The sequence below is a fragment of the Pseudophryne corroboree genome, chromosome 9 (genome assembly GCF_028390025.1).
Source record: "Pseudophryne corroboree isolate aPseCor3 chromosome 9, aPseCor3.hap2, whole genome shotgun sequence".
NCBI classification, from domain to species: Eukaryota; Metazoa; Chordata; class Amphibia; order Anura; family Myobatrachidae; genus Pseudophryne; species Pseudophryne corroboree.
In genome coordinates this window covers 7540763-7555633 of record NC_086452.1, presented here as the reverse complement: position 1 = coordinate 7555633, position 14871 = coordinate 7540763, and the positions used below count along the sequence as shown (strand labels likewise).

At 48.7% G+C, this 14871-nt stretch overlaps 1 protein-coding gene across 3 annotated transcripts in view; it reads left to right on the top strand.

Annotated features, from left to right (window-relative positions):
* Positions 1 to 14871, top strand: part of LOC134957226 (cytochrome P450 4A4-like) — a 96344-nt gene that overhangs the window by 60137 nt on the left and 21336 nt on the right. For all 3 annotated transcript variants that reach the window (XR_010186528.1, XR_010186529.1, XM_063938929.1), the window contains exons 8-11: positions 244 to 434; positions 1039 to 1172; positions 1450 to 1514; positions 6369 to 6448. Coding sequence is in view for 1 of the 3 variants with exons in the window: in XM_063938929.1 (XP_063794999.1) it covers positions 244 to 434; positions 1039 to 1172; positions 1450 to 1514; positions 6369 to 6448 (470 nt within the window). In the remaining 2 variants the exon portion in view is untranslated. The remainder of the gene's footprint in view (positions 1 to 243; positions 435 to 1038; positions 1173 to 1449; positions 1515 to 6368; positions 6449 to 14871) is intronic.

The window sequence follows — 14871 nt, the reverse complement described above, 5'->3', positions numbered from 1 at the left end:
CTCTGACTATGGCACTGGCTGAACCAGCGCTGATCACTCGTTACACTGACTGCACGTGCAGATATTGGTTTTGTCCTCTTATATTTGTACTATATTTTATATGCACTGTATCCTGTTATGTTTGCACTGCACTTTTGTATGCACTATGTAAGGCACTGCAGACCCCTTGTGGCGCCCGATAAAGACAGACGATAGTCAGATCACTATTGATTGGACCAATCACCAAAACTTTCTTATCCCCAGGATGAGAACGGGCAGGGCCTGTCTGATGAGGATCTGCGGGCGGAGGTGGACACGTTCATGTTTGAGGGACATGACACCACAGCCAGCGGGATCTCCTGGACATTATACTGTATGGCCAAGCACCCGGAGCACCAGGAGAAATGCCGGGAGGAGATCCGGGAGGTCCTGGGGGAGCGGAACACCGTGGAGTGGTGAGAAACTGTTGGTCTTTCTGTTTTTAAGATAATGTTTAAAGGTCTTGCTAGCCTAGCACAGTGGCACAGTAGTTAGAATTACTGCATCAGAGTGTTGGGGCTATGACTTCTATTCCAGTCAGAAACTAGCTGTGTGGAGTTTGCATGTTCTACCTGCTCACTGGTTTCCTCCCCAGTCCAAGAACATTCCGGTAGGTTAATAGTGTGTGGAATTAGACTGTAAGCTCCATCGGTGCAGTATCTGATGTGAAGGATTACGCATTCTCTGGAATATGTGGGAACTGTATAAATGGAGGTTACTAGTTTTTAGGGTCAGGGCAGGCAGTCACCAAGCACAGGTAACAAGCATAGGGAATGGCCGGAAACTGCAACAAAATGCTTATGTACTGTTACACCATAGATACGGGGGGGATGAGGGAGCTCTGGGGTCACAGGTGCCAATTAGGAGTAATTGCGCCCTGTACGCTGCCTCACAGGTGCCCCAGAGACAGAGTAATGAGGCTAAATGCCAGGAGAGCTCCCCCTAGGGTCAGACTGGTAACGATGCACCTCTCCTGCTATAGCATCTGTGTAATATTATGCTGCCTTTGTGTGTGAGCAGGGAGGATCTGGGGAAGATGCCGTACACCACCATGTGTATTAAGGAGAGTATGCGCCTCTACCCCCCTGTACCGGGAGTGGCTCGTGAGCTCAGCCAGCCAATCACCTTCTGCGATGGGCGGAGCCTGCCAAAAGGTCAGTTGCCATTTCTTCATTTAAAGCTAAAGTATTGATGGATTAAGGAGTCAATGTACTAAGCCTTGGAGAGATAAAGTGGAGAGAAACAAAGTACCAACCAATCAACTCCTAACTGTCATTTTTTCAAACACAGCCTGTAACATGGCAGTTAGGAGCTGATTATCTGGTACTTTATATGGCTCAGTACATAGACCCCTAGTTGTGTAATGCACTATATAATATAGCGTCGTCCGTGGGTTCCGCGCCTCTCACCCTGTCATCATTATACCTGCAGGCGCTGTGGTTCTCCTGAGTATATATGCCATCAACAGATGCCCCAGTGTGTGGGAAGACCCAGAGGTAATCGGGGGATAACACAACTGTAATGTAAGAGGAGAAAGGTCTCCTGTAAGATTCTGATGGGTTTTCCTGTAGCTCCTGCTGTGTCTGATATGAGGGGATTGTGGCAGTTCTATCACTGTCACTGTGACAGCCACGTGTGTCACCCACCTACCAGCAGGCTGGTGCAGGTCATACCTCCTCTTCCAGACCCCATGCTGCATCTCATTGGCTGAGGAGGTGCAGCGGGATACCACCAGTCCCTGGCGCTTCCTCCTGCTGGTAGGGTGACTTAGTGTATGGAGAGACAGAGGTAGTGCCACCACCGCCACCCCCTGTCTCTCCCCCACAATGCCTGCCAGTAGGGTAACTTACTGTATGAAGAGACAGAGGTAGTGCCACCGCCACTCATTGTCTCACTCCCACAATGCCTGCCAGTAGGGAACTTAGTGTATGGAGAGACAGAGGTAGTGCCACCGCCACCCCTTGTCTCTCTCCCACAATGCCTGCCGGTAGGGTAACTTAGTGTATGAAGAGGCAGAGGTAGTGCCACCACCACCCCTTGTCTCTCTCCCACAATGTCTGCCGGTAGGGTAACTTACTGTATGAAGACAGAGGTAGTGCCACCGCCACCCCTTATCTCTCTCTCACAATGCCTGCCAGTAGGGTAACTTACTGTATGAAGACAGAGGTAGTGCCACCGCCACTCCTTGTCTCTCTCACAATGCCTGCCGGTAGGGTGACTTAGTGTATGAAGAGACAGAGGTAGTGCCACCGCCACCCCTTATCTCTCTCTCACAATGCCTGCCGGTAGGGTAACTTACTGTATGAAGACAGAGGTAGTGCCACCGCCACCCATTGTCTCTCTCCCACAATGCCTGCCGGTAGGGTGACTTAGTGTATGAAGAGACAGAGGTAGTGCCACCGCCACCCCCTGTCTCTTCCCCACAATGCCTGCCGGTAGGGTGACTTAGTGTATGAAGAGACAGAGGTAGTGCCACTGCCACCCCTTGTCTCTCTCACAATGTCTGCCGGTAGGGTAACTTACTGTATGAAGAGATAGAGGTAGTGCCACCGTCACTCATTGTCTCACTCCCACAATGCCTGCCGGTAGGGTAACTTAGTGTATGAAGAGACAGAGGTAATACCACCGCCACCCCTTGTCTCTCTCCCACAATGCCTGCCGGTAGGGTAACTTAGTGTATGAAGAGACAGAGGTAGTGCCACCGCCACCCCTTGTCTCTCTCCCACAATGCCTGCCGATAGGGAACTTATTGTATGAAGAGATAGAGGTAGTGCCACTGCCACCCCTTGTCTCTCTCCCACAATGCCTGCCGATAGGGAACTTATTGTATGAAGAGATAGAGGTAGTGTCACTGCCACCCCTTGTCTCTCCCCCACAATGCCTGCCGATAGGGAACTTATTGTATGAAGAGACAGAGGTAGTGCCACTGCCACCCCTTGTCTCTTCCCCACAATGCCTGCCGGTAGGATGACTTAGTGTATGAAGAGACAGAGGTAGTACCACTGCCACCCCTGTCTCTTCCCCACAATGCCTGCCGGTAGGGTGACTTAGTGTATGAAGAGACAGAGGTAGTACCACCACCACCCCTTGTCTCTCTCTCACAATGCCTGCCAGTAGGGTAACTTAGTGTATGAAGAGATAGAGGTAGTGCCACCGCCACCCCTTGTCTCTCTCCCACCATGCCTGCCGGTAGGGTAACTTAGTGTATGAAGAGACAGAGGTAGTACCACCACCACTCCTTGTCTTTCCCCCACAATGCCTGCCGGTAGGGTAACTTAGTGTATGAAGAGACAGAGGTAGTGCCACCGCCACCCCATGTCTCTCTCCCACAATGCCTGCCGGTAGGGTGACTTACTGTATGAAGAGACAGAGGTAGTACCACCACCACTCCTTGTCTCTCCCCCACAATGCCTGCCAGTAGGGTAACTTAGTGTATGAAGAGACAGAGGTAGTGCCACCGCCACCCCATGTCTCTCTCCCACAATGCCTGCCGGTAGGGTAACTTAGTGTATGAAGAGACAGAGGTAATACCACCGCCACCCCTTGTCTCTCTCCCACAATGCCTGCCGGTAGGGTGACTTACTGTATGAAGAGACAGAGGTAGTACCACCACCACCACCCATTGTCTCTCTCCCACAATGCCTGCCGGTAGGGTGACTTACTGTATGAAGAGACAGAGGTAGTACCACCACCATCCATTGTCTCTCTCCCACAATGCCTGCCAGTAGGGTAACTTAGTGTATGAAGAGACAGAGGTAATACCACCGCCACCCCTTGTCTCTCTCTCACAATGCCTGCCAGTAGGGTAACTTAGTGTATGAAGAGATAGAGGTAGTGCCACCACCACCCATTATCTCTCTCCCACAATGCCTGCCGGTAGGGTAACTTAGTGTATGAAGAGACAGAGGTAGTACCACCGCCACCGCTGTCTCTCCCCCACAATGCCTGCCGGTAGGGTGACTTAGTGTATGAAGAGACAGAGGTAGTGCCACCACCACCACCCCTTGTCTCTCCCCACAATGCCTGCTGGTAGGGTGACATAAAGTATGAATAGACAGAGGTAGTGCCACCGCCATCCCTTGTCTCTCTCCCACAATGCCTGCCAGTAGGGTAACTTACTGTATGAAGAGACAGAGGTAGTGCCACCGCCACCCCTTGTCTCTCTCCCACAATGCCTGCCGGTAGGGTAACTTACTGTATGAAGAGACAGAGGTAATACCACCGCCACCCCTTGTCTCTCTCCCACAATGCCTGCCAGTAGGGTAACTTAGTGTATGAAGAGACAGACGTAGTGCCACCGCCATCCCTTGTCTCTCTCCCACAATGCCTGCCGGTAGGGTAACTTAGTGTATGAAGAGACAGAGGTAATACCACCGCCACCCCTTGTCTCTCTCTCACAATGCCTGCCGGTAGGGTAACTTAGTGTATGAAGAGACAGAGGTAGTGCCACCGCCACCCCTTGTCTCTCTCCCACAATGCCTGCCAGTAGGGTGACTTAGTGTATGAAGAGACAGAGCTAATACCACTGCCACCCCCTGTCTCTTCCCCACAATGCCTGCCGGTAGGGTAACTTAGTGTATGAAGAGACAGAGGTAGTGCCACCGCCACCCATTGTCTCTCTCCCACAATGCTTGCCGGTAGGGTAACTTAGTGTATGAAGAGAGAGGTAGTGCCACCGCCACCCCTTGTCTCTCTCCCACAATGCTTGCCGGTAGGGTAACTTAGTGTATGAAGAGACAGAGGTAGTGCCACCGCCACCCATTGTCTCTCTCCCACAATGCCTGCCGGTAGGGTAACTTAGTGTATGAAGAGACAGAGGTAGTGCCACCGCCACCCCTTGTCTCTCTCACAATGCCTGCCGGTAGGGTAACTTAGTGTATGAAGAGAGAGGTAGTGCCACCGCCATCCCTTGTCTCTCTCCCACAATGCCTGCCGGTAGGGTAACTTAGTGTATGAAGAGACAGATGTAGTGCCACCGCCACCCCTTGTCTCTCTCCCACAAGCCCTGCTGGTAGGGTAACTTAGTGTATGAAGAGACAGACGTAGTGCCACCGCCACCCCTTGTCTCTCTCCCACAATGCCTGCCGGTAGGGTAACTTAGTGTATGAGGAGACAGAGGTAGTGCCACCGCCATCCCTTGTCTCTCTCCCACAATGCCTGCCGGTAGGGTGACTTGGTGTATGAAGAGACAGAGGTAGTGCAACCGCCACCCATTGTCTCTCTCACAATGCCTGCCGGTAGGGTAACTTAGTGTATGAAGAGAGAGGTAGTGCCACCGCCATCCCTTATCTCTCTCCCACAATGCCTGCCGGTAGGGTAACTTAGTGTATGAAGAGACAGATGTAGTGCCACCGCCACCCCTTGTCTCTCTCCCACAAGTCCTGCTGGTAGGGTAACTTAGTGTATGAAGAGACAGAGGTAGTGCCACCGCCACCCCTTGTCTCTCTCCCACAATGCCTGCTGGTAGGGTAATTAGTATATGAAGAGACAGAGGTAGTGCCACCACCACCACCCCTGTCTCTCTCCCACAATGCCTGCCGGTAGGGTGACATAAAGTATGAAGAGACAGAGGTAGTGCCACCGCCACCCCTTGTCTCTCTCCCACAATGCCTGCCGGTAGGGTGACATAAAGTATGAACAGACAGACGTAGTGCCACCGCCATCCCTTGTCTCTCTCTCCCACAATGCCTGCCGGTAGGGTAACTTAGTGTATGAAGAGACAGAGGTAGTACCACCGCCACCCCTTGTCTCTCTCCCACAATGCCTGCCGGTAGGGTGACATAAAGTATGAAGAGACAGAGGTAGTGCCACCGCCACCCCTTGTCTCTCCTCCACAATGCCTGCAGATTGAGGCTCTGGTGACTGGTGTCACATTGCCCCGTGGATAGGGGGGAGCTCAGAACCTTGTCCCTGCTGCCCCAATATCACTGTTCATTGTGTATAGATCTGTATTTATTATCATAAGGAGGAGCTCCCATAATGTCTGTTTGGCTGATAATTGATGAAATATAAATCACAGGCGACCACCACAGTGTGACGTCCTGTAACGGCACATCGCGTGCTGCAAGATCATATCCCATAGAGGTGCACAGGAAAACCTGGCATGTAACAATGAGTGTAAATACGGCAGATATGTGTGCAGGCCATCATGTCGGAGATACTATGTGACACATCAACTGTGACTAAATTGCCCCCACTGAACAGTGACCCCCAGTGGCCGCATTGTTATAAGTAGTTGTAGAATATTTGCCTGATCCATCCACGCAGGAAGAGTGGAAGAAAGGATCCGTCAGATATTCTATATAGATCACATGTATACACTGTAACCATGACTATATTGTTTTACGTAGGTGTTTGATCCTATGAGGTTTTCTCCAGAACAATCCAAGAGACACTCTCACGCGTTCCTCCCGTTCTCCGCCGGAGGAAGGTATTGTACATATTCTAGATACAGTGCAACTATTATCCATGTGCCGTTCTCAGGGAATGATGTAATAAATCTACCACACGTAATATACATAATCGGGATGCTGAGGACCATTGTATGACCTCATTGACGCTAATCATAGTAGTATTAATGGAAACATTTACGTGGATAAAAGTTTGGTACTGATATTTATTTTATCTCCAGACAAAGGGGGAGCAGATGCACTAAATGATCATTACAGTATAATAAAATATAATATGTCATAAGAGGTTGTTGGTATAACGTTGGCCAATGATATCGGTCTGCCCACCAATCGCCCAGGTCACCTCTTGTTGAGCAGGTCCCTAACACTATGGGGCCAACATCCAGAACACAGGGAACCCCCAAACGTGATCCAGCAAAGGACCCTCCCCCCCCCCCCCCCCCCCCCCCCCCCCAGGGCATCACACTAAAAAATAGTGATATAAAGTGTAGGTGTGTGAAGGTCCCTGCTATGAGTTTAAAGGTAGGGAGTATGTGGAAAAAATGTACATACATAAATAATAGAGAAACGATCGTCTAGTGCCGTGTTTTTCAACCACAGTACCATGGCGCACTAGTGTGCCCTGAGCAGTCTCCAGGTGTGCCGCCATAGATGCAGAGCCAGGCCCGTCAGTGTTTTGCCGCTACTGAGGCCCTGGAACGATCAATACTGGTGGGTTTAGTGGTTGCAGAGCCAGCTCTGATTTTGGGACCGGGCAGTGTTGGGATCTTCTGGCTTTCTCAGATGTGGCTCAGGTGTTACCTATGGAGAAGCTGCGACATGACATCCTAGGACACGCAACTGCACCATGCACCACCATTATATTTGAGTGTGCCTGGGCAATATTACATCTTGTTCAGTGTGCCGCGAGGTGTAAAAGGTTGAAAATCTCTGGCTTAGTGCATCTGCACCCCCTCTGTCTGTGTATACTACTTTATTCTCAGCAGCATCGCACCTTTCATTACCGGAGGGTGCGCAATTTACAACCATTTGTGGTTCAGCTTGTTCTGTGGTTCATAGAAGGTCATTGCTGAGCGTGCACAAATTGCAGTGCGCCCCAGGGGTGTTAGCGTAAAGGGCCGGGGTATGAGTACAGGGGCAGAGAGGGACGGTACAGAGTATTTTTTGAATTGAGTTTTTATTGATTTTCAAAAAATACAAAAAGAAACAAATCCAGAATATACATAAAGATAAAGCTTAGCGAGGGCTACAGCGCAGCACATATAGCCGTGGAGAGAGCCAATCAGCTCCAACTGCCATGTTACAGACTGGGGGGTCTATTTACTAAGCCTTGGGTAGAGATAAAGTCGCTGGAAATAAAGTTCCAGCCAATCAGCTCCTAGCTGTCATTTTCAAACACAGCCTGTAACACGGCAGCTAGGTACTTTGGGGGTAATTCAGACCTGATCGTAGATGAGATAAATTTAGCACATCTACGATCAGGCACACTGACATGTGGGGAGACGCCCAGCACAGGGCTAGTCCGCCCCGCATGTCAGGCCCGACTCCCCCCCCCCCCCCCGTGCACAAGTACAAAAGCATCGCACAGCGGTGATGCTTTTGTACTGGAAGAGTATAGTAGCTCCGCACCAGCGCACTGGCAGGGAGCTACTCGTCGCCGCGGCCCGCCCCCTCCCAACGGTCTGTACATGCCTGCGTTGCCTGAACAGCGCCCCTTAAACGGCGGCTAAACACCACCGGCCCGCCCCTTCCCGCCCAGCGACCGCCTATGCCTGTCAATCAGCCGTCTGCCATGCGCCCGCGCACTGCGGCGCATACGCAGTTCAGACCTGATCGACCGATCAGGACTGAATTAGCCCCTTTATCTCCACCCACTTTATCTCCATCCAAGGCTTAGTAGATAGACCCCTGGGTTTGAAAGATGACGGTTAGGAGCTGATTGGTTGGTACTTTATCTCTCTCGATACTTTGCCTCTCTATCTAAGACAGCGACAGCTAAAGCCCCAAGAGAACGCAGGCATGGCGACAGAAGGTTGGCTTTGCATGGATCCCGGAGGGTGGGAGTCTTTTATCCCCCAATCTGGCAGCTGATGTGTTAGTACATCTCTGCGTTACTGCTTCCTGCTAACCCTGGATTTGTCGTGAATCAGCAAGGACACCATCAGGGCTGAAACTAGGATTTTCGGTGCCCGGGGCAAGGCAGTAATTTGGCACCCCCTCCCACCAAAATAAATAAATAAAAGAATAGAGAGAGAGAGAGAGAGAGAGAGAGAGAGAGAGAGAGAGAGAGAGAGGTACTGATGCGGCACTCAAGTCACAACCGGCTGTCAAAGAGACGGAGACACGAGAGAAATTCTTTCAACGTTTCAAACTGTAATAAGTCTGTCTTCAGGAAATATACAAAAACCAGTGATTCTTACCTTATATCCCCTCCATATAGCACCCAAACAGACAGAGATTGGCTGCGTTCCCAGGCGCAGGATTCTGGGGCAGGCTGGTGATGTCATCGCGCATACCCGCGATGCACGTCAGTGTTGTTTACAGGTAACCCAGCAACCACACGCTGAAGCAGATACATGTAAAAAAGAACAACAACAACCGGCAATTGATCAGGTACCTGGAACTAGCTTGAACATAGTAGCAGAACAATCAATAGACGCATCTGTACAATCATAGGATTCTTCTGCTCAATCGCTCAGTGTAGAAATAATCGTATGTATCGTTACAGCACACAATCATCGCAACACATCACGAGGAGAGCCGAGAAAGCAGAAACGTGTGCGATGTAACATCAGAAATAGAAACAGCAGATTCTGAGCATAGCACTACTCCAATATTTCCTTAGTACATGCCTCAATTATCATTACCTATAAATCCGCACTTATAACCGGATAGGAGATCTGATTATTAGGAACAGCTACAAAAATGATGTAAAAACAACTAGTGAATGAATTAAGATTATTGAGACCCCGGGGTCTTATAACATCCAGACTGTGGATCCATTCTGCTTCACTTCTCAACAATAGTAAATTACCATCCCCCCCTCTCTTATTGATGGGGATGTGATCAATCATCCTATATCTGAGGCTATATAGGGGATGTCTTGCTGAAATAAAGTGGCGGGCCACAGGCTGATCGCTGACCCCACTCGCAAGAGCCAACCGTATTGAGGATCGATGTACAGTCATGCGTTCCTTACATTTACGTTGTGTTTTGCCTCTATATGAAAGGCCGCATGGGCAGACAAGTTGGTAGATGAAGCGAGAGCTCTCACATGTCAGTCAGATGGTGGTTAATGCTGGACCTAGTCCCTAAATGCGGATGACAGACGGTGTCCCCAGCTCACATGAAATTACATGTCGTACATGAACATTTACAGCAACCCTTACAGGCTTTATACATAAAATGTTGCAAAAAGGGACCTGCAGACGATAAAAGTGATGGTTCCTATTCCTCCGCAGTTAAAAAAAAGTTACAGAAAAAATCTCAGTTTGATCCACCTTCTGCTAATGCCTCCATCAAGACCTTTATTCCAGTGCTTGACTCTGAGGTAACATCCAAGAGTAAATTACAGGATCATAAACATCCAGATCTTACAAGCCTTGAAAGGGAAGCCATTAAATCATTGTCACAAAATAAACAGCTAGTGATCCGTCTCGCGGATAAGGGCGGAGGCATTGTTCTGCAGGATCTATGCCATTATAGAAATTAGATTTTGCATCAGTTAAGTGACACTACAGTATATCAATAATTAAGTGGGGATCCCACTATTTAATTCACTAAGAAATGACGTGAAGTTCTTCAGTTTGCCATGGATGCTAAGATTATTGATGACAACATTTATTCCATTTTGCTACCGAAATTTCCTATTATGCCAATTTTATATACATTACCCTAAATACATAAGGGCATTCTGCCACCACCAGGACACCCTATTGTTTCTGCACGTGATTCTCTACTACAGCCTACGTCCATCTTTCTTGATTCAATATTGCAGCCACTGGTGCAAAAGCACAAGAACCTTTTCCTAGACACTACAGCTTTATTGAACAAACCAGAGGTTCTCAAACTCGGTCCTCGGGGGCACACACAGTGCATGTTTTGCAGGTCTCCTCACAGAATCGCAAGTGAAATAATTAGCTCCACCTGTGGACCTTTTAAAATGTGTCAGTGAGTAATTAATACACCTGTGCACCTGCTGGGTTACCTGCAAAACATGCACTGTGTGGGCTCCCGAGGACCGAGTTTGAGAACCTGTGGAACAAACTATCAGCACTAGGTCCTTTACCAAAGGAGGCGTGGCTTATTACAGCTGACGTCTCATGTTTACACTAGAGATGAGCAGGTTCGGTTCCTCGGAATCCGAACCCGCCCGAACTTCATTTTTTTTACACGGGTCCGAGCGACTCGGATCTTCCCGCCTTGCTCGGTTAACCCGAGCGCGCCCGAACGTCATCATGACGCTGTCGGATTCTCGCGAGGCTCGGATTCTATCGCGAGACTCGGATTCTATATAAGGAGCCGCGCGTCGCCGCCATTTTCACACGTGCATTGAGATTGATAGGGAGAGGACGTGGCTGGCGTCCTCTCCATTTAGATTAGAAGAGAGAGAGTGAGATTGAGACAGAGACACTTGATTTACTGGAGCTTAGGAGTACTAGAGAGTGCAGAGTTTACTAGTGACTGACCACTGACCAGTGACCACCAGTGCAGTTTTATTTAATATAATCCGTTCTCTGCCTGAAAAAAACGATACACAGTGACTCAGTCACATACCATATCTGTGCTCAGCCCAGTGTGCTGCATCATCTATGTATAATATCTGACTGTGCTCACACAGCTTAATTGTGGGGGAGACTGGGGAGCAGTTATAGGTTATAGCAGGAGCCAGGAGTACATATTATTAAAATTAAACAGTGCACACTTTTGCTGCAGGCAGGAGTGCCACTGCCAGTGTGACTGACCAGTGACCTGACCACACTGACCACCAGTATAGAATACTATATTGTGATTGCCTGAAAAAGTTAAACACTCGTCGTGTGACTTGTGTGGTGTTTTTTTTTTTATTCTATAAAAAACTCATTCTGCTGACAGACAGTGTCCAGCAGGTCCGTCATTATATAATATATACCTGTCCGGCTGCAGTAGTGATATATATATATTTTTTATATCATTATTTATCATCCAGTCGCAGCAGACACAGTACGGTAGTTCACGGCTGTAGCTACCTCTGTGTCGGCACTCGGCAGTCCATCCATAATTGTATACCACCTACCCGTGGTTTTTTTTTTCTTTCTTCTTTATACATACTACATCTCATTATCATCCAGTCTATATTAGCAGCAGACACAGTACAGTACGGTAGTCCACGGCTGTAGCTACCTCTGTGTCGGCACTCGGCAGTCCATCCATAATTGTATACCACCTACCCGTGGTTTTTTTTTTCTTTCTTCTTTATACATACTACATCTCATTATCATCCAGTCTATATTAGCAGCAGACACAGTACAGTACGGTAGTCCACGGCTGTAGCTACCTCTGTGTCGGCACTCGGCAGTCCGTCCATAATTGTATACCACCTACCCGTGGTTTTTTTTTCTTTCTTCTTTATACATACATACTACATCTCATTATCAACCAGTCTATATTAGCAGCAGACACAGTACAGTACGGTAGTCCACGGCTGTAGCTACCTCTGTGTCGGCACTCGGCAGTCCATCCATAATTGTATACCACCTACCCGTGGTTTTTTCTTCTTTCTTCTTTATACATACTACATCTCATTATCATCCAGTCTATATTAGCAGCAGACACAGTACAGTACGGTAGTCTACGGCTGTAGCAGCCTCTGTGTCGGCACTCGGCAGTCCATCCATAATTGTATACCACCTACCCGTGGTTTTTTTTTTCTTTCTTCTTTATACATACTACATCTCATTATCATCCAGTCTATATTAGCAGCAGACACAGTACAGTACGGTAGTCCACGGCTGTAGCTACCTCTGTGTCGGCACTCGGCAGTCCATCCATAATTGTATACCACCTACCCGTGGTTTTTTTTTCTTTCTTCTTTATACATACATACTACATCTCATTATCAACCAGTCTATATTAGCAGCAGACACAGTACAGTACGGTAGTCCACGGCTGTAGCTACCTCTATGTCGGCACTCGGCAGTCCATCCATAATTGTATACCACCTACCCGTGGTTTTTTTTTCTTTCTTCTTTATACATACATACTACATCTCATTATCAACCAGTCTATATTAGCAGCAGACACAGTACAGTACGGTAGTCCACGGCTGTAGCTACCTCTGTGTCGGCACTCGGCAGTCCATCCATAATTGTATACCACCTACCCGTGGTTTTTTTTTCTTTCTTCTTTATACATACTACATCTCATTATCATCCAGTCTATATTAGCAGCAGACACAGTACAGTACGGTAGTCCACGGCTGTAGCTACCTCTGTGTCGGCACTCGTCAGTCCGTCCATAATTGTATACCACCTACCCGTGGTTTTTTTTTCTTTCTTCTTTATACATACATACTACATCTCATTATCATCCAGTCTATATTAGCAGCAGACACAGTACAGTACGGTAGTCCACGGCTGTAGCTACCTCTGTGTCGGCACTCGGCAGTCCATTCATAATTGTATACTAGTATCCATCCATCTCCATTGTTTACCTGAGGTGCCTTTTAGTTGTGCCTATTAAAATATGGAGAACAAAAATGTTGAGGTTCCAAAATTAGGGAAAGATCAAGATCCACTTCCACCTCGTGCTGAAGCTGCTGCCACTAGTCATGGCCGAGACGATGAAATGCCAGCAACGTCGTCTGCCAAGGCCGATGCCCAATGTCATAGTACAGAGCATGTCAAATCCAAAACACCAAATATCAGTAAAAAAAGGACTCCAAAACCTAAAATAAAATTGTCGGAGGAGAAGCGTAAACTTGCCAATATGCCATTTACCACACGGAGTGGCAAGGAACGGCTGAGGCCCTGGCCTATGTTCATGGCTAGTGGTTCAGCTTCACATGAGGATGGAGGCACTCAGCCTCTCGCTAGAAAAATGAAAAGACTCAAGCTGGCAAAAGCAGTAGCACCGCAAAGAACTGTGCGTTCTTCGAAATCCCAAATCCACAAGGAGAGTCCAATTGTGTCGGTTGCGATGCCTGACCTTCCCAACACTGGACGTGAAGAGCATGCGCCTTCCACCATTTGCACGCCCCCTGCAAGTGCTGGAAGGAGCACCCGCAGTCCAGTTCCTGATAGTCAGATTGAAGATGTCAGTGTTGAAGTACACCAGGATGAGGAGGATATGGGTGTTGCTGGCGCTGGGGAGGAAATTGACCAGGAGGATTCTGATGGTGAGGTGGTTTGTTTAAGTCAGGCACCCGGGGAGACACCTGTTGTCCGTGGGAGGAATATGGCCGTTGACATGCCTGGTGAAAATACCAAAAAAATCAGCTCTTCGGTGTGGAACTATTTCAACAGAAATGCGGACAACAGGTGTCAAGCCGTGTGTTCCCTTTGTCAAGCTGTAATAAGTAGGGGTAAGGACGTTAACCACCTCGGAACATCCTCCCTTATACGTCACCTGCAGCGCATTCATAATAAGTCAGTGACAAGTTCAAAAACTTTGGGTGACAGCGGAAGCAGTCCACTGACCAGTAAATCCCTTCCTCTTGTAACCAAGCTCACGCAAACCACCCCACCAACTCCCTCAGTGTCAATTTCCTCCTTCCCCAGGAATGCCAATAGTCCTGCAGGCCATGTCACTGGCAATTCTGACGAGTCCTCTCCTGCCTGGGATTCCTCCGATGCATCCTTGCGTGTAACGCCTACTGCTGCTGGCGCTGCTGTTGTTGCTGCTGGGAGTCGATGGTCATCCCAGAGGGGAAGTCGTAAGCCCACTTGTACTACTTCCAGTAAGCAATTGACTGTTCAACAGTCCTTTGCGAGGAAGATGAAATATCACAGCAGTCATCCTGCTGCAAAGCGGATAACTGAGGCCTTGACAACTATGTTGGTGTTAGACGAGCGTCCGGTATCCGCCGTTAGTTCACAGGGAACTAGACAATTTATTGAGGCAGTGTGCCCCCGTTACCAAATACCATCTAGGTTCCACTTCTCTAGGCAGGCGATACCGAAAATGTACACGGACCTCAGAAAAAGACTCACCAGTGTCCTAAAAAATGCAGCTGGACCCAATGTCCACTTAACCACGGACAAGTGGAGCAGGGCAGGGTCAGGACTATATGACTGTGACAGCCCACTGGGTAGATGTATGGACTCCCGCCGCAAGAACAGCAGCGGCGGCACCAGTAGCAGCATCTCGCAAACGCCAACTCTTTCCTAGGCAGGCTACGCTTTGTATCACCGCTTTCCAGAATACGCACACAGCTGAAAACCTCTTACGGCAACTGAGGAAGATC